We start from the raw sequence: 27,789 nt of genomic DNA, 5'->3' as shown, positions 1-27,789 counted from the left end.
TTGTTTAACAAACAACGTCTACAAAGTTATCATTTCTACTGCCTTTCGGCACCTCATGAACCTGAAAAACTCGCCACTTTATGTTTCCTCAGGCAAATATCTTCTTTGTACAATAAACAATTTCTTCACCACGTTAACAATCCTGCTACACTCACTAATGCCTCAAGAATGAAGTAAAGTTCAGGTGATCTTCGTCATTAGGTATTTTGCATATGTCATGAACTATATAAGTGACAGAAACTTTGAAACCTACAAACACTTTATGGTTTTTGGAAAAAGATTCTTGATTGAATGAAGGAACTTTCATTAATCTTGTAGAACATGGGTAGATTTGATCTTCAGCATCTAAAAATATGTGAAATAGAAAGAACGACAATATCTTTTGGAGAGATAAATGTACCTATGTTATAAGCAAAGGACCTGTGCGACAATTCCTGGACTTTTTAGTCTGTTTTGTTAACACCGTAGTAACGTTTTTCATATATAAAAAATGCTCACCCTTCCAACTTTAAGCGCCCAGTGGGAAGAGGGATAGAAAGAGAAAGTCACATGCTTGAGTACATTTCAACCCATGCGCATTGCACGCTTTTTTCGCATAAAAAACAGTGGAGCGATACAGGGCCACCATGGCCCTCTTGTTTAAATAATTTAAGTCCCCTGCACATGTAGGTCACCAGAGCTAAAAAGATATTTTTAATATAAAAATGTTTAATTTCCAATATCAAGGCCCTCGTTTAGCCGCTTTGGCGGCCGAAATTCGGCCCTATTCTCCCTAGAGAGTATACTTTTTTCCCCTATTTCAGCTAAAAATTTCCCCTTTTTTTTAATTTTATACCTATGTTGCCAGCTGGTATAGTGCTATTAACCTTTGATTAAATGTATATTTATGTAAATTACATTGAAATATAGCAATTTAAGTGTTGAATGGTTGGTGAAAAGATCTTCTAAAATTCCCCTTTTCGCTCAAAACAAAGCGAAATTCCCCCATCTAAGGGCCCTGGCCCCAATCCCCCAAAGTGTAGCAAGGGCCCTGAATCTGAAGCCACATGGTTCAGAGGTTCAGTTTCAGTGCGTTACATCATATGTGGTCCTATATATAGTGAACATTGAAAAAAAGAATGTTAACAAACTTATGGTCATGCTATTGTAAAGAACCATTGAGTTACTTTCTGGGAAAATTGGCTTAATTCATCTGCAAAAAATGTTTCCTCGTATATGTAATTTTTCGTTTAAAGGAAGTCTCCTAAGCAAAAATCCGTTTTAGGTGGAAAGTGTAAGCCATGATAAGCCTGTGCACACTTCACAGGCTTATCAGGGACAAAGCTTTACGCACATGCAATAATACCAATTTTCCCAGGGCAAGGGCTTCATTTTTTGCTGTCCTTGCAGGAGAGTCCGCGTGCGAACGTCAGCTCCGTGGCAACCACAATATCAAGGTGTTATCAAGAGAGGAGCAGGAGGGGATGAGGCTGACGTGCAGGGTAGGTGTATCTAGCTGTGTATTTAAGCGGAGATGGGATTTTAACATGAGCCGTGGTATGCCAAAACAAGGGACTAATACATAGAGGATATTTGTTGGATTCGGTGGATTATCGATTTTAATTCACAAGTGATCATAGAATATAATATATATATTTTCTATGATCACGAGTGAATTAAAATCGATATTCCACCGAATCCAACAAATTTTCTTTTTATTTTATGCTTTTTTCACAGTTAATATACATTGTTAAAGCGTTTAACTAATGAATTTTGCTGAAATAATGACGTCATTTCGTCAAAAAAATGATGTCATTTGACAGTAAACAGTGAAAATTATTCATAATTTTCACTGATAATTTTCACTGTCTGAAACAGTGAAATTATCAGTTTTAATTCACTGATATTTCTCTATAAACCACCGGAAAGCATAAAATAAATGTGTGTAAAGTGTTGTCCATGATTAGCTTGTGCACTCTGCATAGGCTAATCAAGGACAACACTTTCCACTCACACTGAATTATCTTTATCAAAGCTGAAAGTGTCATCCCTGATTAGCTGTGCAGATTGAAAGACACATGCATTAAGCCCCATTTTCATAGAGTGAGGCTCATAAGCTTAACACAGGAAATGGGAAATAACTTAATAAAGTGTGATGTTGGTAGCCTATATTTTGTAACATATTCCAAGGATTGGCTTCAGAAATGCCCTGGGCCTTGAGATATCAAAAAAAAATCCAATGTTCTATTTTCATCATAATTCGTATAGTGTTTAAAGAACAAGTGTGTGCTTATCTAAATAAAATGTAAGTATATATCTCTAAATTCACATAAAAAGGTGAAATAACTAAGCTTTATGTCTGTTGTGTCCAGCGTTTTTAACATTTTCACCAAAAAGGTTATTATTAACAACTTTATTAAAAAAGAATGAAACTAAGTTAATCTTGTAAAACTGAAATACATTTTGTTATGACATGTTTTTGTTTTTTTTACTATGGACAATAACTCTGGTCTGTCAGGGCCTCTATTCAACAACTTTTCTTAGACTAACTGCTAAGAATAAATAAATTAATATAATTATGATTTAAAGCTGATTCTATCATGACAATCGCTACCTTTAATGGCAATATTTATGCCCAGCGCATTAAGAATTGCACTTGTTTATCTGTTGGAATGTCCGTCCTGACCTCTTCAACTTCTCTTTAACTACTGCGTTGATTTTGATATTATGTTCACAGTTGAATTGCAATATTGCTCTTACTTTCACAGTTGAATGACAATATACTGTAGATAATGGATAAGAAAGGAATTTTGAATTCAAGATGGTTTGGTGGAATTATACATCTTTGTCTATTTATTGTCTAACACAATGTCCTAAAAATAGGCACCTGTTCTTTGAAGACATATTCGCTCTCGCTCAAGCTTTTACAGTTGAATGACCTTAATATTTAGATTATAAGAATGAATGGAGTATTGGCCACGACGAGTTTTGGAAGAACTAAGGCCCTTGGTCTCTTTTGCTGCAATTTACAACCTTTGTGCAAATGAAATTATGTTGGTGAATAGGGGCTCAGATGTCATGATGTTTGTTCTTCACACTGTGTACTGTGGAGGTGCCCTGTCATTCAGGGTCAGTAAATTAATAATGAGAAGGTTCTGTCATTTAACATTAATTTTGAAAGAATGACTTAATGAAGTGATATTAACCACTACTGACTTAATATAATTTTAAAAAACGCTATTGTCATGTTACAATTGTTAAGCCAATGAAAAGCCAGGATTTTGTATGAGGGTAGATATATAGGGAATGTCACAATGGTGGGTTTTATGGGACTTAATTGAGTGATGCAGTCCAAGAGTCCTCATTGTGAGTCGAATATGATGTCACACATTCAACAAATGACGTACTACACAGTGGAACACAATGCATGGAAATATTCCATTTATTACATACCTCCTTGCAATAACAAAAAACAAATTGAAATTTTTCTTGAAAACAACGATTTTATTTTAAATTCAGTATGTTACACAAAAGAAAACAAATTACTTGTTGTCAATACTAAGCTTGACTTACCAAATTCAGTAGGAACCTTAGGTGTTTCTTAAAATAGAAGATTTTCATTAAGGATATAAACAATACAAAATATATTGAAGAAGTAACTAATCTTCGTTATTTGTCTTCCATTGATTAGTTGGGTCGGGAAGTCCTAGATATTGCAGCCAAAGCTGTCCGAGTGGGAGTCACGACTGCTGAAATAGACAGAATTGTGTATGAGGTATGTGACAAAGCAGCAAGTGTAACCAATTATGCATTCCTCCATTATATGTTTTTATGCCCCCTGATCGAAATATCGGAGGTATATTGTTTTTGGCTTGTCTGTCTGTCATTCATTCATTCATTGTATGTGTGTGTCCCAAAACATTACCTTGGTTAAAGTTTGATAACTTTTGCAATATTGAAGAAAGCAACTTGATATTTGGCATGCATGTGTATATCATGGAGCTGCACATTTTGAGTGGTGAAAGGTCAAGGTCATCCTTCAAGGTCAAAGGTCAAATTTATGGCTTCAAAGCGGCGCAATAGGGGGCATTGTGTTTCTGACAAACACATCTCTTGTTTTGTTATGTTCTGCTTAAACAAAGTTTGTTAGTCAGTCTTTCTCAGACTTAAACCTGGCTTTATTAGAACATGTAATACAGTTTATAAATTCATATGGTTCAGTTAGGTGATCCATATGAAATAGGATATCCTACTTATTTACACTCTATACAATTATTATATTATTAGTCGTATACAGTTTTGTATTTGATATTACATATGAAAACCAAATTCCAGCACAAGATTTTAAATGTAAGAATACAGCATTTCATGTATTATTATGTCTACATGGCCTAGGCGTTTAGGCTTTTGCAATCAGAGCTGGAGGTAGAAGTTTAAAATCTCATGTCTGTTTAAATCAAAGGAGTACCGATTGTCAACTGTCAGGCAAAGAAAAAAAACAAGAAACAGGGGTCAAGACATGAATTGTATATGTTTTATCTGACTGTTGTGTAACCCTGCAGGCATGTATTGACCGGCAGTGCTATCCCTCTCCATTGAACTACTACTGCTTTCCAGGCTCATGTTGCACGTAAGTATTGGCTATTTCAGGTTCTTTTGTTTTAGGATTATTTAAAGTATAATGAAGTATAAAATCATACCCGTAACCAGGGGGGTGCGTTTGGTGCGTTCGCACCCAATGTTTTTTGACTAGTAAAAAAAATATTTGAACAATAAGATGGGCCCAACTTTATTCGACGCAAAAACAATTTATCTTTTCCCGGAATCCAGTGAGTCTTCATATTTAAGCGTTACAATAGTGTTGAATTCAATATATTACCGAAAGGAAAGAGAGAACATTTAAGATGTTTATTTACGGAATGTTATGCCAGCTTCCGAAAATGACGGTAATCAAAAGACACTCGTCGACTATTGCCGAAGACTAATGAGTCACTGGTTAATAATTTTGCATTATACCACGATTTATAACAATTAATGATTGTACACATCATTTTCGACAGACTGCGTTGTCTTTTTGTTATATCCCCGTACAACTATTTTCGGATCACCTTAAGGGTTTTCAGACAAAAAATATCAGCTATGCTAAAGACAGGATATTTTTTTTTGTTATATGGCAAGAAAACGAATCAATTCTACAAATCAATGTAGCTTTTTGGTAGTTTACCAACACCTTATGGCATCTGTTCTGCTCCACATACAGAACTGCCCAAAACGTTTTAATTATGTCAAACTTGACACTAGGAAATATGCCATACTCTGAAACAGTTGTTATAGTGAATTTGAACGTTATAACATATATGATCAGGTGGACGTTAACGTTAAATGCTCATTAACTGTGACAGATCTTGAACATACGGGCAAATAAGTCCATATTTTTTCTTCAACGTCCTGTTATACATTTATACAGGCTTTGAGAGGATAGAACCAGTAGTTTGTGGTCAAAGGGTCTTTATGAAGCCTTAATTGTTGTATTCTGAAATTGTTTATTCGTTTGGAAAATGATAACGTATTTGTTAAAAATAATTTTAAAAAATACAAGTAACCAGTTATAACATTTTTATTTCTCTTTAGTATTGATGTAGATTAGAGAAGATCCAGTTTTGTTAATCAGTGTTTGTTGTACAAAACGCTATTACATGTAGCACGTTTAGAGCAATGCTAGGCATCGGGTACTATCCATAGTAGCAGACAAACAGTAGTTTTGAAAAAAGTCAAATTTTTCCTTTTAATTTTCTTGATTTAGGAATGGTATAATTTTGGAATGGTAAAAATACACCTATGTTATCAAGATTCCAATCAATAATGATATTGTATACCGTTCTTATTGTTGTTTTTATATTCTATCAATGTGCTGTTGCATATGTAAACAAAGTGTGTGCGCGCATACTAGCTTCGGGTATAAAATAATGTATTTCCGTGACTGATAAAAAAGGTGGTTATTGAAAAACAGCAGTGGGTAATACATGTATGTTATATCATATTCATGTTGATCAGTCACTGAGTAAAGTCAATGAAAGTGAATTTTCATATTAAAATGCTCTATAACTTCAGTCTCTGAATGTAGATAAAAAAAGCCACCAAAATGCATGATTTTACTTTTCATTTTGAAAATTTTATAGAGGGAGGACCTCCAAACCCCTGATTGCAGGAAGGGGTGAACCCCTCCCCCTCCTATCGCTTCGCCACTTCGTTGCTCAATAACAATTGTTGATGTGAAAATTCGCACTCCCCTTTTCAAAACTCTGGCTACGGGCCTGAAAATATCGATAAAAATACTTATTACAATGTATTTTTGAAGTGACTTACTGATGTTTCAAATTGCATTGCAGGTTTTTTTCATAAAAAGAGGCCAAATAAAGGCCACTTTCCCAAGAGGATTTTGTGTATGACATAATTTTCCACAAACTTCAAGCAGGGCTCGACATTAACTTTTGAAGCCACTTGTCCAGTCGGACAAGTAGACCATAATTTCACTTTTCCTGACAAAAAAGCAACTTGTCCTGACCATTATATCTTATTCTGCTCAGTACTTTGCAAAATAATGAAATTATACAAAATGCTCAAATCATAAAGACTTGAATCGTTCAAATTACATGTAAACATAATTGTAGGCAATTTCAATACAAAAAGAACTGACTAGAATAATAGAAAAACTCAAGATTTTTTATTTTTTAACATTATACAAAGCCATAATACCTGACAAAAACTTGTGTGTTGCCAACATCAAACAGAAAATGTTAAAAGTTATGTACAGTACTTAACTGATATTTAAAAAAAACAAAATCATTCTATACATAGAGAGGACGTCACTACGTTAATTGTCTGTAAGACCGGTGTGTACCGGTGTCATAAAATGCATATTCTTTACAAGGGAGAATATTCTTGTTATCTTGGCAAAGAAAAAAATGTTAAGGGTTGCTTCCCTTGTGAACAGTACAGTGTAGTACATGTATCACTGTCACATGGAACTATCGGAATATCTCGGGCTTCGACGATCAAACGTATACAAAATATACTCTGAAAAGTTGAGTGATATCTTCACAGAAATAATGGCTTTAAAGGCATTTTTTCTTATTTATACAATTATAATGACCACTTGTCCCGTCAGACTATCAAATTCTTTATTTACTTGTCCGGACTAACAATTTGGTTGTCCCGGACAGTCGGACTACCTTTAATGTCGAGCCCTGCTTCAAGTTTATCTTTGAAAATCACTGTACAAAAACATTTTTTGGAACTTTTTATGGGAAATCAAAATCACACATTTCATGGTTCACTTTCAAGTACATCAATTCTTAATATTGTTCATATTAATTTAATTTAAAATTATAATGATCTGTATTTTTAGCTCACCTGAGCACAACGTGCTCATGGTGAGCTTTTGTGATCACTTTTTGTGCGTCGTCCGTTGTGCGTTTTGCGGCGTCAACATTTGCCTTGTAAACTCTCTAGAGGCCACATTTATTGTCCAATCTTCATGAAATTTGGTCAGAAGATTGGTTTCAATGATATCTTTGATGAGTTCGAAAATGGTTACGTTTGCTTGAAAAACATGGCTGTCAAGGGGCGGGGCATTTTCATTATATGGCTATATATGGCTATAGTAAAATCTTGTTAACACTCTAGAGGCCACATTTATTGTCTGATCTTCATAAAACTTGGTCAGAATATTCATCCTAATAATATTTTGGATGAGTTCAAAAATGATGCCGGTTGGTTGAAAAACATGGCCGCCAGGGGGCGGGGCATTTTTCCTTATATGGCTATAGTAAAACCTTGTTAACACTCTAGAGGCCACATTTATTTTCCAATCTTAAGGAAACTTGCTCAGAAGATTTGTCCTACTGATATCTTGGATGAGTTCAAAAATGGTAACCTTTGCTTGAAAAACATGGCTGCCGAGGGGCGGGACATTTTTCCTTATATGGCTATAGTAAAATCTTGTTAACACTCTAGAGGCCACATTTATTGTCCAATCTTCATAAAACTTGGTCAGAAGATTCATCCCAATAACGAGTTCGAAAATGATGCCGGTTGGTTTAAAAACATGGCCACCAGGGGGCGGGCATTTTTCCTTATATGGCTATATATAGTAAAACCTTGTTAACATTCTAGAGGCCACATTTATAGTCCAATCTTGATGAAATATGGTCAAAAGAGTTGTCTTAATGATATCTTGGATGAGTTTGAAAATGGTTACGTTTGCTTTAAAAACATTGCCGCCAAGGGGCGGGGCATTTTTCCTTATATGGCTTTATAAGGCTATAGTAAAATCTTGTTAACACTCTAGAGGCCACATTTATGGTCCAATCTTCATGAAACTCGGTCAGAAGATTCATCCCAATAATATCTTGGACGAGTTCAAAAAGATGCCGGTTGGTTGAAAAACATGGCCACCACGATTGCGGGGCTATTTTCCTTTTATGGCTATAGTAAAACCTTGTTAACACTCTAGTGGTCACATTTATTTTCCGATCATCATGAAACTTGGTCAGAAGATTTGTCCCAATGATATCTTGGATGAGTTCGAAAATGGTTTTGGTTGCTTGAAAAACATAGCCACCAGGGGCGGGGCATTTTTCCTTATATGGCTATAGTAAAACCTTGTTAACACTCTAGAGGCCACATTAATTGTCAAATCTTCATGAAATTTGGTCAGAAGATTGGTCTCACTGATATCTTGGATGAGTTCGAAAATAATTATGTTTGCTTGAAAAAAAATGGCTTCCAAGGGGCGGGGCATTTTTCCTAATATGGCTATAGTAAAATCTTGTTAACACTCTAGAGGCCACAATTACTGTCTGATCTTCATGAAACTTTGTCAGAAGATTCATCCTGATAATATCTTGAACGAGTTCAAAAATGATGCCGATTGGTTTAAAACATGGCTGCCAGGGGGTGGGGCATTTTTCCTTATATGCCTATAGTAAAACCTGGTTAACACTCTAGAGGCCACATTTATTTTCCGATCTTTGTGAAACTTGGTCAGAAGATTTGTCCCAATAATATCTTGTTATCTCAGGTGAGCGACTTTGGGCCTTTCAGGCCCTCTTGTTTAATATTGAACACAGCTTCTCCATATTTGGCATGCATGTGGAGCTGCACATTTTGAGTGGTAAAAGGTCAAGGTCATCTTTCAAGATCAAAGGTAAAAAATTAAAAAAGAAACTCATTTCTCCATTTAATCTCTTACTTCTGGTGGAGCTGCACATTTTGAGTGGTGAAAGGTCAAGGTCAACCTTCAAGGTCAAAGGTCAAAATATAAAAAACATAAATTTTCATAACTTGTTTAATATTGAACACAGCAACTTATATTTGGCATACATGTGTATCTCGTGGAGCTGCACATTTTGAGTGGTGAAAGGTCAAGGTCATGGTCATCCTTTAAGGTCAAAGGTCAAAAATTAAAAAAAATATATTTCTCCATTCAATTACTTACTTACTTCTTGTGGAGCTGCACATTTTGAGTGGTGAAAGGTCAAGGTCAACCTTCAAGGTCAAAGGTCAAAAAATAAAAAACATAATTTTTCATAACTTTTTATGCCCCCGGATCGAATGATCGGGGGCATATTGTTTTTGGCCTGTCTGTCTGTAATTCCGTCATTCTGTCCCAAAACAATCTTACAGTAAAGTTTTGCAATAACTTTTGAACATAGCAACTTGATATTTGGCATGCATGTGTATCTCATGGAGCTGCACATTTTGAGTGGTGAAAGGTCAAGGTCATCCTTCAAGGTCAAAGGTAAAAAATAAGCGGCGCATTAGAGGGCATTGTGTTTCTGACAAACACATCTCTTGTATGATTTTATATATGGATAATGCACTTGCCAGCCAAACAAACATGAGACAAATCAAATTAGCCAGACATTATTGTTTTTAGTGGGAATGTGATTGCAATTTATATCCCTAGCTTGTAATATCAGTAACAAACATCTTTTGGTGTGTGTCTTTTGAGGTCATATTCATTGACAAATCTAGTGCTTTAACACAAAGCTCATGTTTCTCTGACAACAGTAACCTTATTTTGAGTGTGGTAAAGACTAAAGCTTGCTCTGCACATTTGTTAGGTAACCAATATTTGTGTTGTTTTATTATTATTGTATGAAACGTACAGAGATGTATATTAATATTGTTCATAGTATTTTAGAACTTTACAGGTCAGTGAATGAAGTGATCTGTCATGGCATTCCAGACTCTCGGCAGCTTGAAGATGGAGATATTGTCAATGGTGAGTTTACAGTGAGGTTCCACAATCACCTATATCACTATATTTTTTAACCACTTCTTTTTTCAGTCATTATATGATTTTTATGGGGACTTTAATTAGAAACATCCCAACCACATGATGGGAAATTTTTTAGGCTCCGATTTTTATTGTTATAACTTGCTACATATGACTTCATGCAGCGTCAGTGAGTATCTGTCATCTTTATGGCAATGTCTGGTTCATCCAATCTTGATGAAACTTGGTCAGGATGTTTATCTTGACTATATTTAGCTGGACATCAAATCTTGGTCACATGCATTAAAAAAGGGGCACCAGGCCAAATCTTTGATAAACCTTGTTACCACTCTAAAGGCTACATTTATGATCTAATCTTGATGAAATTGAGTCAGATTGTTTAATTTGACAATATCTTGTCCGAATTAAAATTCGTGTCACATTTATCTAAAAACTAGTTCACAAGGTTAAGTCTTACAAAAACCTTGTTTCCACTCCAGATGCCTTGTTTTTTATCTCAATCTTGTTAAAACAATATCTAGGCCAAATTTAAAATAGGGTCATCTGGGTCCAAGAACCATGTATGTAGTAGCAAATTGTATAAATCTGGATAAATCTTATCCAGCAGATAACTTTTGGTTGTCTTCAGTTTTAAGAAATCTTTTTTGGTTAGCAATCAAATTAAAAAAGTAGATATCTGAGCAGGTGAATGTTTTGGTTAAGTTTTGGATAAGATTTAGCCAAGGTAATTTTACTTTGGATATTTATCCCAAAAAAGTTATCTTTTGCATAGGCTCAAGTTATCCATATTTATACAATTTTTTAAAGGTCACTACCATATTCATACATGCCAAACGTCCCAATATCCGCTGGACAGTCTCATTTTTGTCCTGGCATACTTATATGAGACAATTTGTCCCAAAATTTGTAAAAAACAACTAAAACTTACCATCGCGAATTCCCCTATTTACAACCAACTTATAATACTTGAATGCACCTGGGGTTTTTTTTACACGTTATAAGGTGTTCTCACAAAGATGTTTTTTATTAGGGTCGCTAATTGCTATTGATACCGTAGATTTATCATTCTGAAATAAAAGCGTACTGTGTTTTTTTTTCATGGCTCAATCACGTCAAAAGATACCATTGACCTTTGTAATATACCTTTTGAAGTTAAAAAACCTGTCAAAACAACGATTTTATATATCAAACAAAATGTATTCTAACCGATAAACATTGATGTTTCACATATATTTACTTTACTTTCGACTGATTTTCAGAAATCAGTTTGTACATATTACAACAATCTTAATTTAGAGTTACAATTTGTTGAATAAGAACAGTGCTCAACGCGTTCACATCGTGTTACATGATTTACACCTGTTTAATGGAATAGCCACGTCCCAATTGGATTTCAAATTGAGGCATTCAGGATATCCCACATTTCACTTTATGGAGTCATGCGTTTACTTCCAGAAAAAGGAGAATTTGTGTGTTCATGAAATACTTAAACACAGTAATCGTCAGTATTGGCCAAAAATTAAGAGTTTGTGTAAGTGATATACTGACTATTAACTCAAGTAAAGGTGAAATTATTTATCTTTTTACGTGACCCGGAAAGATGGTCCCGCTTTTGGGTCAAATGTGCAGAGAATTTTTAGGGAATGTCCTGATTCAGACCTGAACAATTCCAGCATGTATAAACATATTTATGACTACATCTTTATAAAAGTTTGTTAGAGTGTCAATCTTTACCAAATCTATGTAAAATTCAAATCTAGGTCATTTGTGTCCAAAAACTTGTTGACTTGGGAAAATTCTAGATAAATATTTTTCAACTTTAAAGGCCATTTAGACTTGATCTTGATTAAATTTGGACAGTATGTTTATATTAATGATATCTAGGCAAAGTTTAAATCTAGGTCCTGAATTCAAAAACTAGGTCAACAGATCAAATCTTAGAAAAAACACTTTCATGCTTTAATTTTGGTCTATGTTTCTATTAATATTAAGTAGAGTTTAAATCTGGGTCAAGTGCGTCCAAAACCTAGGACACTAGATCAAAAGGAAGAAAAACAATACAACAACTCAGGAAGTGATATTTGTGACTTAATCTCAATAAATTCCTGAATTACTCTCTTGACGAAATCAAGACCATGTCTGAATAGGTGGTAAGTTTTTTTTGTAAGTCTTCTACTGATTGTTTACTTTGAACTCAAGTGAGGACTACAGTTTACCTCTTAGATACCTATTTTTACGCATCTGTAGTCCCTTTGAAAATTGAATTTAATTAAAGTCCTTTCTTACTGGTTTCAAGTTTTAATGGTTTCAATTCCAACCCTTAGATACTGATGAGCAGCAAACAGCATAAAACCTGAACAGTCTGCGAGTTACTCACAGGCTGTTCTGGTTTTATGCTGTCTTCACATAGCCATATTCACTTTGCTTTTAAATTGCAAAGGGTTAAATGAAACTGTAGCACTATTTTCCTTTTCCAGTTGACATAAGCGTATACCACAAGGGCTTTCATGGGGATCTAAACGAGACATTTTACGTGGGAAATGTGGACGAGAAGTACAAACAACTTGTACGCAACTCATGGGAGTGCCTGGATCTCGCAATCAAAGAAGGTACTGGAAATATTGGCTTGCTTGAGAAATAATGTTCATCTTATCCATAGTTGCCTGTAATGATATAGAGTTATATATGTTTGCTCAGAGAATGAAAAGTCCTTGAGTTTTAACTTTCATGATGAGGGCTTAAAAAGTCCTTGAATTTGAAATTGCAAAATGGTTCGGTAACTTTGTTAAAATTTAAGTTTTATTGGCTCGGCTGTTTTCGGAGAAAACCCGAGGTATTGTCATAGCCAGCTTGTTGTCCGCCGTAAGCTGTCCTCCGTAGGCGTCGTGCTAAAACCTTAACATAGGCTCTAAAATCAAAGTGCTTTCACCTACAACTTTGAAACTTCATATGTAGATGCACCTTGATGAGTTCTACACGCCACACCCATTTTGGGTCACTAGGTCAAAGGTCAAGGTCACTGTGACCTCTAATATAAAACTTTAACATAAGCCTCTTCATTCGCTCTAAAATCAAAGTGCTTCCACCTACAACTTTAAAACTTCATATGTACATGCACCTTGATGAGTTCTACACGTCACACCCATTTTTGGGTCACTAGGTCAAAGGTTAAGGTCGCTGTGACCTGTAATATAAAACTTAAACATAGCCTCTACAATAAAAGTGCTTCCACCTACAACTTTTTAACTTCATATGTACATTTACCTTCCTCATTTCTACATGCCACACCCATTTTGGGTCACTAGGTCAAAGGTCAAGGTCACTGTGACCTCTTTAAAAAAAAAATCTAACAAGCTTTCGCAGCCGAGCGTGGTACCCGTTATGCGGTGCTCTTGTTGATTACTATCAGAGAATTGTAGTAAATGTGATAAACATTTCAACATTCAAGTCGGATAAGTAGTGATTTCAGAGATCTAAGGTAGTTGGCTGTAAATTTTGCATATTTTAAAACCCTTGCTTGTAATGGAGAATGTTGTTATGCAATTGAATAGAATTTATTGCCCTTTTTTGGATTTGTTTATATTAGTTTCTCTCTTGAAATGCTATGTTAATGGACAATTATTAAAATTTGATAACATAAATGAGTGATTCGTGGTTAATTTGACCAATATACTCAAGTCTTTCCCATTCTTTTCATAATGTTCAAGTGCCGTTTAGCTGTGCTACAAATGTCTTACTGTTAAAAATAAAGCATACAATCAAAAGTGAGCTCAAGTAATTTTTCCTCATCTTTACATTGGATTTCAACATCTTTAAAGATTAAAAGTGAAGTTAAGAGAATGTCTTTTTACCAAGTGCAATGGTCTGGAATTCACAGGATTTGCTTTAATATGATTTGTTGAAAGCCCATCACTTAGTGTAGTACTTTCGTCTTTGTGAGTTTTAACAAGATTGATTTCTGAGTTGCTAGCATATGGGAGAGTAATATCATTGCATACCGTAGCCATACGGAAAACTATTTAAAAAATGAGTGTGTCATTGAATTGAGGCCAAGTGCGCTACAGGGCCATTGCTGAAATGATTGCAGTGAAACCAGGTGTACGCTACCGGGACATTGGGGCTGTCATTCAGAAACATGCACAGAGCGGTGGATTCTCCGTAGTCAGGAGTTACTGTGGTCATGGAATACACTCGTAAGTGGATTCTCCGTAGTCAGGAGCTACTGTGGTCATGGAATACACGCGTACGCAATCATGTCAAGATCAACTGTCACATCATTATCATAAAATTTGTAATAAATTAATTTGGACCATTTAATGGTTTTTAATAAATTATTTCAAATGATTTATTCAAAAATAATTATTTACTCTCTGCAAAGATAACATATAAACATTCAAAAAATGTTTTAATCATATTATCAACACAAATCTATTTTAAAACGATAGCAGTTCAACATCTTATTAGATAGTTTTAGTTTGATTTGTGTAATGTCCTTTTGATTAATTAAGACATTGTTTTGCACTTGAATGATCTGGTTGCACATGAAAATGGTTTTGTTTATCTATTGAACATTTAACAAAATAATTATGGTAAAGGAATTTTCCATTTATTGGATGTGATTCATGTTATGTATGTCTTTTCAGACTGTTTCACACGGCCCCTAGTATTCCTCACTATGCAAGTAAGTCAAACTTCATGGCCCTTACTTTGTTTTTCCAAAACGTTGTTTCAAGATGCTGAATCTCTAAAAGAATATTATTGTTAGGCAAAACAATTTTGTGTTGTTTTTTTTTAAGATATACGTTAAAATGACTTATGATTAAATATTTAAAGTTTATATTTTAAACCTGAAAAATTAAACTAGTAATTTTTTTCTTTTAAGGCATTTTTTTTAAGTTTTCATTATTTCCAGTTGGGATTTATTTTTACCTTGTCAAATGTGACAAAGAGCCAAAAATATTTTTTTAAACTAGAGATATTAACAAATTTCTGAAAAGGTTCAGATTCAGCAACTTAAATGCAGTGAAAATCGCTCTCTACTTAGTCGTAGTTTTCAATTAAGATAATTTAATTTGGTGATGCTTTAAAACCTGAACCTTATACCTTGATTATTTCGCCCCACTTCTAACAAGCAGAGGTATTCCTGTCTATTGTTTGGGTAGTTATTTGGTCCAAAGACCATTCGTTTTCACAAAATATCTACATAACACTTTTCACTACAACCATTATTGGTTTGATGATTACTTTCAAGAAATGAAGGTGCCTATTGAATTTGAGGTTAACAGGTCAATATCATGGGGGCTATTGACAGATAGTTGTTAATATGTTGACAACGCTTTGACCTACAATCATGTCAATTAGTATGTTTTTTCCTTGGTGAATGGTTAACAATAGTGCTGCAGTGAATAAAAAACTTCAATCGGATCCGAATTCGAATCCAATGGCCCGGATATCGAATATCGGTTGGAATCCTAATTTGAAAGTAAAAATACGCAAAATAAATTATAATTTATATTGCTATAACCAAAAGTATGTTTTGAAACACCAGAACTAATATATTTCTTGTGAAAAAAAGTAATTAACTTTTATTATTATTATAAAATTTACAGCTACTAATATTTATATAACTTTAGCAGCATTAGTTGATGCAGCTGCAGCCGCAACAGCAGTAGTAGAAGCAGAAATAACAACAATAAAAACAAAAACAAATACTAAGTAGATGAAAATAAAAAAATGGACTTAAGACGTTGTTCGAACAAACTTTTATACCCGGGTCCAGATTCCGCAAATTTCTCAAAATCGCACATACACGAAAAGGTGTAAGTATTTTAATGACAAACATTAATAATAATGTATCATATTAAACACATCTATGTCAGTCAGATATAATATGAATAACGCTGTATTTTAACAAGCAAAAAAACGCATCACACGCAATCTGCAATAAGTATCAACTAGAAATGGCGCGGCAGAGGCCGACGCGTATCCCCACGCCGAATGTTTGACCTAGGTGTGCCCCAGGGTTGGTAATGGGGCCATGCATAGCTGAGATTGACCGTATTGTCATAAGAGAAGTTCATCATCAATTAGAAGTGAATTGGTGTAGAAATGAAGAAGTTATAGTAAAAGGCAATTTTGGGTGGGTGTGACATATGTGGGCAGGGCGCCCCAGGGTTGGTAATGGGGCCATGCATAGTTGAGATTGACCGTATTGTCATAAGAGAGGTTCAGTATCAATTTGAAGTGAATCGGTGTAGAAATGAAGAAATTATAGTAAAAGGCAATTTTGGGTGGGTGTGGTCTATGTGGGCGGGGCGCCCCAGGGTTGGTAATGGGGCCATGCATAGTTGAGATTGACTGTATTGTCATAAGAGAAGTTCAATATCAATTTGAAGTGAATCGGTGTAGAAATGAAGAAATTATAGTAAAGGCAATTTTGGGTGGGTGTGGTCTATGTGGGCGGGGCCCCAGGGTTGGTTATGGGGCCATGCATAGTTGAGATTGACCCTAATGTCATAAGAGAAGTTCAGTATCAATTTGAAGTGAATCCGTGTAGAAATGAAAAAATTATAGTAAATGGAATTTTTTGGTGGGTGTGGCCTATGTGGGCGGGCGCCCCAGGGTTGGGATTGGGGCCATGCATAGTTGAGATTGACCCTAATGTCATAACAAAAGTTCAGTATCAATTTGAAGTGAATCCGTGTAGAAATGAAAAAATTATAGTAAATGGAAATTTTTGGTGGGTGTGGCCTATGTGGGCGGGGCGCCCCAGGGTTGGGAATGGGGCCATGCATGGTTGAGATTGACCGTATTGTCATAGGTGAGGTCCAGTATCAATTTGAAGTGAATCGGTGTAGAAATAAAGAAGTAAATGTAAAATAACCTAAAAAAAATGAGTGATAATTTCTGACGCGGCCCCACCCCAACCCCTATAACTTTTGACCCAGGGGTCAGATCAAAATTCCAAATAGTGCAGGGTCGCACATATGCTCATAGCTACCATGTGTGTAAATTTCAAGGTTCTAGTGCTTTTAGTGTAGGAGGAGATAGTGGCCAGGACGGACGGACAGACGGACGGACGGACGGCGGAGATCACCACAATATCCCCACCTTTTTTTCAAAAAGCGTGGGGATAATAAAATACTTCGTAACGACCACTTATAAGCCAGAATTAGTATGCTGATAAAACCCAAAATGCTTCCACACTGAGCATTTAAATTGTTTAGGTGCATCGCGATTTTTCTTCTGAGCAATGTTGAACCATCAAAAACGAAAGTAGACTGTGTAGTACCATGTTTTTGTCGAAAAAAGAGCTATAATCGTGACAAACTACGCACCAGTCAGCCTTTCAAACAGAAAGAAACAATTTAACGAAAAGTATTAGGGCTAAAGAAACAATTACTGCGAAGGAAATGTTAAACTCAAATAAGATCCGGATTCGAAACCGATTTTACCAATCACCGCTAGATCCGTGGATCCAAACGTCTGTGACAAAGCTCTAGTTTATTATCTAGTCTATTCTGATATCCGTTGCAACCCTAGTAAACACCTACAAAATTTGGTATAAAGGTCAAAGATCAAGGTCACATATAAGGCCTAGCCAGCAGGGGTTTGTATCATGTTGGTTACTTCACAATTTCTATTGAACGCTTCTACTTGTGATTATTTAAATTTCAGTCCTGGTTGCTATGGAGAAAAGAAAGATGTCTATTGATTTTGCTATCATTAAGTAAAAGATCAAGGAAATATGCGATTGTAACATGAACATTGCTAGCAGATGATATCTTGAGAATTCTTAGAATCCTATAAATTCGTATCCTGGTGAGTCTTGATGAAGGATAATCCCTTTTTGTCAGTTCAAGAGATCAAAAGTCAAGGTCACATGGACAACTGTTCTGCTGAGTCTGACCCAGTGTTGTGTTTATCAAATATTTCTTGAAATGGAAACTTAAGAATCAAATGGTGATATGAAAACAATAACATAATTTCATAGGTTGCATGTGTTTGCTTTATGGCAGAGTGTGAATAAAACCAAGTTATCAAAATGGGGTTGATTTCAATGCAAGTCATTGGATGGGATGTAAAACATGTTTGCCATTTGTCTGAGCAGTCATTATGCAATAAATTCTGCTAAGACATATTGTCTTCACGTGTGTTGGACAAATTTTGAAAAAACAAACAAAAAGTGACAGTTAATTGTATCTTGGCTGTTTTATGCTTATTCTTGAACTTTGCATGACTACTGCGTGTGTTTGCGCTCTAACTAGAACTGTACAGTACAATTTCAAATACTAGTATATTAATCAATATGTGGCATATTATATATCAGTATTATAAATAATATATTTTTAATTCATTTACATGATAATACATTATATATTTTTATGAAAAGATATGTAATGAAAAGAATAAACCTTAGCAATGACATGAAGGCACCATAGTTCTTTTGACATATCAGATTATAATCAATTAATTTTTGTATCCTTAATGTACATGATAAAAACTGCTCTAATTTAATGTGAATGATTGGATACATTCATTTTCAGGTGATAACAATAATTCAAGAGTTTAAGCGGTTTGTAGTCAACAGTTACAGTTTTTTGTTGTGTAAAGTTTTTTGTTTGTTATATAGTAACTCCCTTAGCAAACTTTAGTAGATTTGAACGCGTGTTCTTTATTGCTTTATTTTTGTAATTTTAGAGAACAAGGCTATTGGTGTTATGAAACCTGGTCACTGCTTCACTATAGAACCCATGATAAATGAAGGTGAGAGATGCATGATTGGTTGCAGTTTTATATTTAGGTTTTGTACTATTATAAAACAATCACACAATCAAATGTTTATTTTCCCGGTAGGATGGCATATAGCATTTGAACTGTCCGTCAGTCCGTCCGTCAGTCCGTCAGAAAACTTTAACATTGGCCATAACTTTTGCAATATTGAAGATAGCAACTTGATGTTTGGCATGCATATGTATCTCATGGAATTGCACATTTTGAGTGATGAAAGGTCAAAGTCAAGGTCATCCTTCAAGGTCAAAAGTAAAAAAATACAATCCAAGGGAAGTAATAAGCATTAAAAGGGAGATAATTTTTAATGATATATTGAAAAAAAAATCAAAGCGGCGCAATAGGAGGCATTGTGTTTCTGACAAACACATCTCTTGTTAAGTATGTTTCAGAAATTTAAAGTTGATAATTCTGTTGCATTTATAAGCCCCCATCCCCCTTTTGAAGAAGAGAGGGTATATTTCTTTGCACCTGTCTGTCTTCGGCCAGTCCATAGTCCATTTTGTTTCCGCATGATATCTTGAAAACCCTTTGTCTTTGAATTGCAATCATGCAGATTTGTATGGTTGCCAACGAAGAGGACTGAAAGACTTATATTAAGGTATTAAGGTCATGGTCATGTTGGCTTGTCACAGTTTTGTAAAATAGTAACTTTGTTGTAATACCTTCAATAACAATGCCGGACCTTCAGTTATGATAAGACACTATCCAAACATTGGACACTGTGTTCCCTAGTGGTAAGGTACATTACAGTAGTGCAATAAGTAAATGCCTTTAAGAAAAAACTCTAAATCCTCTAACACAATTACAAAAACCTGTTCTACCCAGTTTTTAGCTCGGCTGTTTTCGGAGAAAACCCGAGGTATTGTGCTCTAAAATCTAAGTGCTTCCACCGACAACTTTGAAACTTCATATGTTGATGCACTTTGATGAGCTCTACATGCCACGCCCATTTTGGGGTCAAAGGTCAAGGTTTATGTGCCCTTTAAAAACAAAAATTCAGACAAGCTTTCATTTATTCAAACAAGCACCCGCAGCCGAGCGTTGGCACCTGTTTTGCGGTGCTCTTGTTTTAACCATATATTAATATTAATTATTGGCTGATTGACATAATGGATTTAAAAGTAATGCAAGGTTTTGGGAAAGGGGGAACGCAACTGTTGTACAAACATTTCTTGTTGATTCAAGAAAGTCATTGCTTTAAATATATTGCATCTCAGTGATCAGAGAGTATCCATCAGTTTTACTGGTATCTTGTATTTGAAGCTTTCCAGTGATTGATAAGGATAGATTTTACATTAACATAGGTAATTTACTACTAATCGGTGAACATTAAAAAAACAATGAAAACAGAACTGTGCTTTTTTTCAGTAGAATATAGATTTTGATTCACTAATGAACTTTGAAAAAAATTGCTCCGCCCTTATGAAAATAATGAATTAAAATTGATATTCTACTCACACTTGTGTAATCGAGCCTGCTTGCTTGATATTAAGAGAGATGGACAACACATTGGAGAATTGCTGCTTTGACTCCTTTCACTTCCACATACCTTGTGTGGTGATTGTTGACACATTGGAGAATTGCTGCTTTGACTCCTTTCACTTCCACATACCTTGTGTGGTGATTGTTCATAAAATAAGCCATGTTCTGGGAAAACTTAATGCAAATATGTTGAGCGTTGTTCAAGATCAGGAAAAATACTGTCCACTTTTTAGCTCATCTATTTTTTGAAAAAAAAAAAGAGCTATTGTCATCACCTTGGCGTCGGCGTCCGGTTAAGTTTTGCGTTTAGGTCCACTTTTCTCAGAAAGTATCAATGCTATTGCATTCAAACTTGGTACACTTACTTACTATCATGAGGGGACTGGGCAGGCAAAGTTAGATAACTCTGGCGTGCATTTTGACTGAATTATGTGCCCTTTTTATACTTAGAAAATTGAAAATTTTGGTTAAGTTTTGCGTTTAGGTCCACTTTTTTCAGAAAGTATCAATGCTATTGCATTCAAACTTGGTACACTTACTTACTATCATGAGGGGACTGGGCAGGCATAGTTAGATAACTCTGGCGTGCATTTTGACAGAATTATGTGCCCTTTTTATACTTAGAAAATTGAAAATTTTGGTTAAGTTTTGTGTTTAGGTCCATTTTATTCCTTAAGTATCAAAGCTATTGCTTTCATACTTGCAACACTTACTAACTATCATAAGGGGACTGTGCAGGCAAAGTAATGTAACTCTGACTGGCATTTTGACAGAATTTTGTGCCCTTTTTATACTTAGAAAATTGAAAATTTGGTTATGTTTTGTGTTTAGGTCCACTTTATTCCTACAGTATCAAAGCTATTGCTTTCATACTTGCAACACTTATTAACTATCGTAAAGGGACTGTGCAGGCAAAGTTATGTAACTCTGACTGGCATTTGGACGGAATTATGGGCCCTTTATACTTAGAAAATTGAAAGTTTGGTTAAGTTTTGTGTTTTGGTCCACTTTACCCCTAAAGTATCATAGATATTGCTTCCATACTTGGAACACTCGCAATCTATCATAAGGGTACAGTAAAAGGACAAGTTGCATAACTCTGGATGTCATTTTTACGGAATTATGGCCCTTTTTTGACTTAGTAACTTTGAATATATGGTTAAATTTTGTGTTTCGGTCCACTTTACTTCTTAAGTATCAAGGCTATTGCTTTCAAACTTCAAATACTTTCATGCTATCATGAGGTTACTGTACCTGGCAAGTTGAATTTTACCTTGACCTTTGAATGACCTTGACTCTCAAGGTCAAATTATTAAATTTTGCTTAAATTGCCATAACTTCTTTATTTATGATTAGATTTGATTGATACTTTGACAAAACTACTCTTACCTGACATACCACAATAGACTCCACCCAAATTATCGCCCGTGCCCCCCCCCCTTCCCCCCCCCCTTATTATTTTTTTTTTTTAAGATCATCTAACAAATGACCACCACACCCTTACACTATACCCCCCCCCCCCACCCCACCCCCTCCCCAATTTTTTTTTTAAACAGTTAAAAAACAAAACTATTTATTTTGATTATTTTATGTTTGAAATACCGTCCAACCATTGCACCCAAGAATACCCCCCCCCCCACCCCCCCCTCCCCCCACCCGAACCCTGCCCCCCCTAAATATTTTTTTTTTTTTTTTTAAGATCATCTCACAAATTACCACCACACCCTCACACTATACCCCCCACCTCACCCCCCCCCCCCCCCATTTTTTTTTTTTTGAAACGGTTAAAAAACACAAATATTTATTTTTATTATTTTATGTTTTAAATACCGTCCAACCATCGCACCCAAGAATCCCCACCCCCACCCCCCCCCCCACCCCCCACCCCCCGATTTTTTTTTTCCTTTTTTTCACATTTTTGGAAGATAATGTAATAAATGTCCACACCCCCACACAATGCACCCCTCTTCACTCCACCCCTCCCTCCTTTGTGATTGAAAATGAGAGTCCCTTCACCTTTAAAAAGAAAATAGATGAGCGGTCTGCACCCGCAAGGCGGTGCTCTTGTTTGTATTTGTTTTAACCCATTCCCACTCAGAGGCAATGTGAAAATAGCTATGTGCAAACAGCATACAGTGTTTTTTTATGACAATTTCGGGGCCGATATTCGGCTCCATTCCCCTCAAAAAAGAGTATATATTTTCCCCCCATTTTGTAAAAAAAATCCCCTCCAGATGTAAAAAAAAAAAAAAAAAAAAAATTATAGAAAGAACTGTTTCATAATCATGATAAATATATCTCAAATTTATTTCATAAATAACTAACAAAGTATATAACTATAATTTATATGATTTTTAATTATTATAAAGTGTTATTTTAAATTAGATAAGATTTTCCCAAATCAGTGGACTTTTCACATGAATTGCATTTTTCTCCCAAAATGGTCAGGAAAAGGCCTGATGTATCTATATTGTGTCAATATTTGTTGATAAAACATTCCAATTTGGTCCATTTTATGGATAAAAAATGCTCAAATTTGCGATTTAATCGATTTAAAAAACTCATTTAGACTCAAATTGGCTAAGAAAACTGACACTGTGCATGAAGGCTGAACTGTCTGAAACTAATGTTGAAAAAATCATTGATATATATTTCAGAAAAAAGACAGAGACATTCTGCTTTGAATATTATATTCATACAAACATGTGTATTCATATAATAAATATCATTACATATAAAAGAGTGAATTTTTAATTTTCCCCTTTTCCTAAAAAACGACGCATTTTTCCCCTATAAGTGAAAAAAAACACTGGCATAGAACCAGAACAGCCTGCGAGTAACTTGCAGTCTGTTCGGGTTTTATGCTGTTTGCTGCTCATCAGTTTTTTAGGGCTGGAAATGAAGCCTTTCAAACTTGAATATATTAAGAAGGGGCTTACAGTTAATTTGATTTTCTTAAGGACTTCAAATGTGTCAAAGTGCGTTTTTGAGCGGTAAAGGGTTAAAGGAAGTCTGTTTGTAAGAAAAATCTAGTCAAGACAGACAGCATATGCTAATCTAGGATGACACTTTATGCTAATCTAGGATGAGACTTTATGCTAATCTAGGATGACACTTTATGCTAATCTAGGATGACACTTTATGCTAATCTAGGATGACACTTTATGCTAATATAGGATGACACTTTATGCTAATCTAGGATGACACTTTATGCTAATCTAGGATGACACTTTATGCTAATTTAGGATGACACTTTATGCTCATGAAATGAGCCCAGTTTTGCCAGAAGGAGGCTCATCATTTCTACGGACATTCTCTGGCAGGTGCTTGTACAGACATTTTTGGGCAGATGTTTGTACAGACATTCTATGGCAAATGTTTGTAAGGACATTCTCTGGCAGGTGTTTGTACGGACATTCTCTGGCAGGTGTTTGTACGGACATTCTCTGGCAGGTGTTTGTACGGACATTCTCTGGCGATGTTTGTACGGACATTCTCTGGCAGGTGTTTGTACGGACATTCTCTGGCGATGTTTGTACGGACATTCTCTGGCAGGTGTTTGTACGGACATTCTCTGGCAGGTGTTTGTACGGACATTCTCTGGCAGGTGTTTTTACGGACATTCTCTGGCAGGTGTTTGTACGGACATTCTCTGGCAGGTGTTTGTACGGACATTCTCTGGCAGGTGTTTGTACGGACATTCTCTGGCAGGTGTTTGTACGGACATTCTCTGGCAGGTGTTTGTACGGACATTCTCTGGCAGGTGTTTGTACGGACATTCTCTGGCAGGTGTTTGTACGGACATTCTCTGGCAGGTGTTTGTACGGACATTCTCTGGCAGGTGTTTGTACGGACATTCTCTGGAAGGTGTTTGTACGGACATTCTCTGGCAGGTGTTTGTATGGACATTTTCTGGCAGGTGTTTGTATGGACATTCTCTGGCAGGTGTTTGTACGGACATTCTCTGGCAGGTGTTTGTACAGACACTCTGGCAGGTGTTTGTACGGACATTCTCTGGCAGGTGTTTGTACGGACATTCTCTGGCAGGTGTTTGTATGGACATTCTCTGGCAGTTGTTTGTACGGACATTCCATGGCAGATGTTTGTACGGACATTCTCTGGCAGGTGTTTGTACTGACATTCTCTGGCAGGTGTTTGTACGGACATTCTCTGGCAGGTGTTTGTACGGACATTCTCTGGCAGGTGTTTGTACGGACATTCTCTGGCAGGTGTTTGTACGGACATTCTCTGGCAGGTGTTTGTACGGACATTCTCTGGCAGGTGTTAGTACGGACATTCTCTGGCAGGTGTTTGTACGGACATTCTCTGGCAGGTGTTTGTATGGACATTCACTGGCAGGTGTTTGTACGGACATTCTCTGGCAGGTGTTTGTAGTGTTTGTACGGACATTCTCTGGCAGGTGTTTGTACGGACATTCTCTGACAGGTGTTTGTACGGACATTCTCTGGCAGGTGTTTGGAGGGACGAGATGTGGCCAGACAAGTGGACCTCTGTGACAGAGGACGGCAAGAGGTCAGCACAGTTTGAACACACGCTCCTGGTCACAGAGACTGGCTGCGAGATTCTCACAAGACGTAACGAAAACAACGGTCTCCCGCATTTCATGGACCAGGAGAGCCACTAACAAGCCTGGGCAGTACTCTCTAAACCTCTCAAGCTATATTTAAAAAATGTTATTTTATTTGTAGTAAATTGTTTATGTTTTGATAAGTTACACAATTCTTTTCCAACAGAGTGTGAGGCATTAAGCATTGCACTTTCTGTGTGCATGTACTACAGTATTTCCCAGCTTGAGTTTTGAAGTCCTCTTTAACTGCAGAGTTAATTCTAAACTTTCACATTTGGATCACCTAAATGAGTACATCTTGCTTAAACTTTCACAGTTTCATGGCCGTATTATAAAGAGGATCTTCAAAACAGAAATTATAGCTGCAACACATTTTGGCAGAATTATAGCCCTTCATCTTTTTTCCAGTACAGAAATAGTCCAAAATTTGTTTTTGTTGTTTTACTCCCCTTTAAATACTTTGTTGACTGATCTTAATGTGTAGATGATCTTAATAAAATGAAATTTGCATGTGCTGAGTTTTGTCCGAATTGTTGCCCTTTGTCTGCTTTCCAACAACAACAACATGTATTAGCTTTTAAGCATACAATTGCTTTTCAGCTATAGAATATATAGTACCATAATTGTGTTCTTCAACTCCTCTGTATAAATTTTATAGATAGGGTTTAAGCTGTGGGGAGTTTTGGCAGAATTGTGACTCTTTGTCTGCATTTCAACAATAGAATATATTATACCAATTTTTTTTCAGCTCTTCTTTAGTTAACGAATGTATTTCTAAAAATGTTACAGTGAAATTACCTTAACGTGTAGATTGTATAGAAAGGACTTTGCTATGAAGTGTTTTAGCAGAATAATGGTCATTTTGTTTTTCACTTGGCATATTTAGTCCCAACATTTTGTGTTTTTTACTCATATTAAACAACTGGGTACATTTTGCTGAAACCTTAATAGACAACAATGGGTAGTAAAAATTAAAAAAACAAACAGAATGTTGGCTGCTTCAAGTTTTGGCAGAAGTGTGGTTCACTGTTTTTCCACTATTGAATGTTTAGTCTCACAATTTGTTATGTTTGACTACTCAAAACGGTGAATAATCATAGTGTTAAGATAATCGTTAAGAATGGGATGCAAAATTATGTCCATTGGTGTGTTTTTGTCCACTGTAGAATATGTAGTTGATCTGTTTTGTCCAAACATGTGTTGTGGAGGAATCATTGTCTTTGACACAGTTCTGGTTATTTTACTACCATAGGAGTTCAAGTCTTTCTCAAGTTGTTCCTTTGCTTATAATATAAGACAACAAGCATTGTTATAAATGCATAGAGATATGTATGGCAATGATTTATATACCCAGTACATCATGTGATATTTTTTGTTGCTTAACTTACTGCTAAATCATCAATTTTGTCTGTAAAACCAAAGTTTCAGACAGTATTATCTATGTTATTCTGTATTGAACATCTTGTTTGATGAGTTTACTTCTTCTTTTATTTGTTTGTTTACAAGCATTTTATTATACGGAAAATATCTGTAATCATGCATTTGCTACTACCGGTACAAAAATATATGAATGTTTATGCCTATAAGTATTGATAAGAATTTATCATTATTTGTATGGTCATTTAACTTGTGTTATGTGTGCCTAAAAGATTACTGGTACCAGTAGTAAGCCTTTGCATAAAAATATAAATATTATCTGTACTATACACATCTGCTGTATAATGATCAGTGACTTTGCATCAGTCATTGAACCCATTATATTAGGGACGATGATTTTCATTGTTTTTTCTTTCTAAGTTAAGTGAAAGTTTTTTTGATCAATTCAATATTGATACATATGGAATTAGTAATCAATCGCTCTAATTAGCAAAGTGAGCGGAAAAAAAAGCTGCTGATATTTCCATCATTTGTCATCTTCAGTAAAAGGTTCAGTAAAATATCAATTCAGACATTATTGGTAGAATCTTTAAAAATAAGAATGCTTTAAACAGCATTAAGTTAATGTTTTTACATTTAATATCACTTTATTTCATCGACACTTCATAAGTATAAATAAATATTTATAATGAACAAAAAAGAGCTATATTTAATGAAAAAAACAAACAATATGCCATGACCATATTTAGTTTTGGTCTGTATATGTTTTATTGAAAATACACAGTACTATAATAACATTCATATGATTTTAAAAACAAATTACTTTGAAAAATTTTCTTCCTTTGCTGTTCAAGCACCTTAGGCATTCTTGGTATTTTATAGCAGTTATGTTCATAATTCCTTGAAACCTTAAAATGCTACAATGCATCCATAGATCCTTATGCTTCGCAATTACATCAACACTGGTTTTAAATACATGTGTAAAAAGTTCCTTAACTTATTGTTTTGTTGTCAATTTAGGCTTCATATTTAATGAAACTTGTGTCCTGCAGCATATGTGTTGAGATTGAAACATTTTAAAGGGGCATTTTCACAGATTTTGGCATGTTTTGAAGTTTGTCATTAAATGCTTTATATTGATTAATGTAAACGTTAAATTTTAAAAGCTCCAGTAAAAAATCAAAAATAAAATTTAAAAAAGGAAAAAAAAGTAGCCTGCAGCAGGGCTCGATTCAGTGACCCCCGGAATCCTGAAGTAAAAACGCAT

General features: G+C 35.4%; 1 protein-coding gene across 3 annotated transcripts in view; it reads left to right on the top strand.

The window, feature by feature from the left end:
* The window catches only part of LOC127866101 (methionine aminopeptidase 1-like), a 39,337-nt gene extending 11,819 nt beyond the window's left edge, over nucleotides 1-27,518 (top strand). The window contains exons 5-13 of one of the 3 annotated variants that reach the window (XM_052406506.1): nucleotides 1,390-1,481; nucleotides 3,671-3,754; nucleotides 4,542-4,609; nucleotides 10,197-10,267; nucleotides 12,760-12,891; nucleotides 14,370-14,475; nucleotides 14,926-14,963; nucleotides 18,983-19,048; nucleotides 25,004-27,518. In XM_052406506.1, the coding sequence (XP_052262466.1) occupies nucleotides 1,390-1,481; nucleotides 3,671-3,754; nucleotides 4,542-4,609; nucleotides 10,197-10,267; nucleotides 12,760-12,891; nucleotides 14,370-14,475; nucleotides 14,926-14,963; nucleotides 18,983-19,048; nucleotides 25,004-25,074 (728 nt within the window). In that variant the 3' untranslated portion in view covers nucleotides 25,075-27,518. Of the gene's footprint in view, nucleotides 1-1,389; nucleotides 1,482-3,670; nucleotides 3,755-4,541; nucleotides 4,610-10,196; nucleotides 10,268-12,759; nucleotides 12,892-14,369; nucleotides 14,476-14,925; nucleotides 14,964-18,982; nucleotides 19,049-23,802; nucleotides 23,823-25,003 lie in introns of those variants that run through there. The other 2 variants (XM_052406505.1, XM_052406507.1) reach the window with 2 other exon arrangements.
* The last annotated feature ends 271 nt before the right edge of the window (nucleotides 27,519-27,789 follow it).

The sequence above is a fragment of the Dreissena polymorpha genome, chromosome 2, assembly GCF_020536995.1.
Source record: "Dreissena polymorpha isolate Duluth1 chromosome 2, UMN_Dpol_1.0, whole genome shotgun sequence".
In the NCBI taxonomy this organism is placed as follows: Eukaryota; Metazoa; Mollusca; class Bivalvia; order Myida; family Dreissenidae; genus Dreissena; species Dreissena polymorpha.
This window is presented reverse-complemented; position numbering and strand designations above follow the sequence as displayed.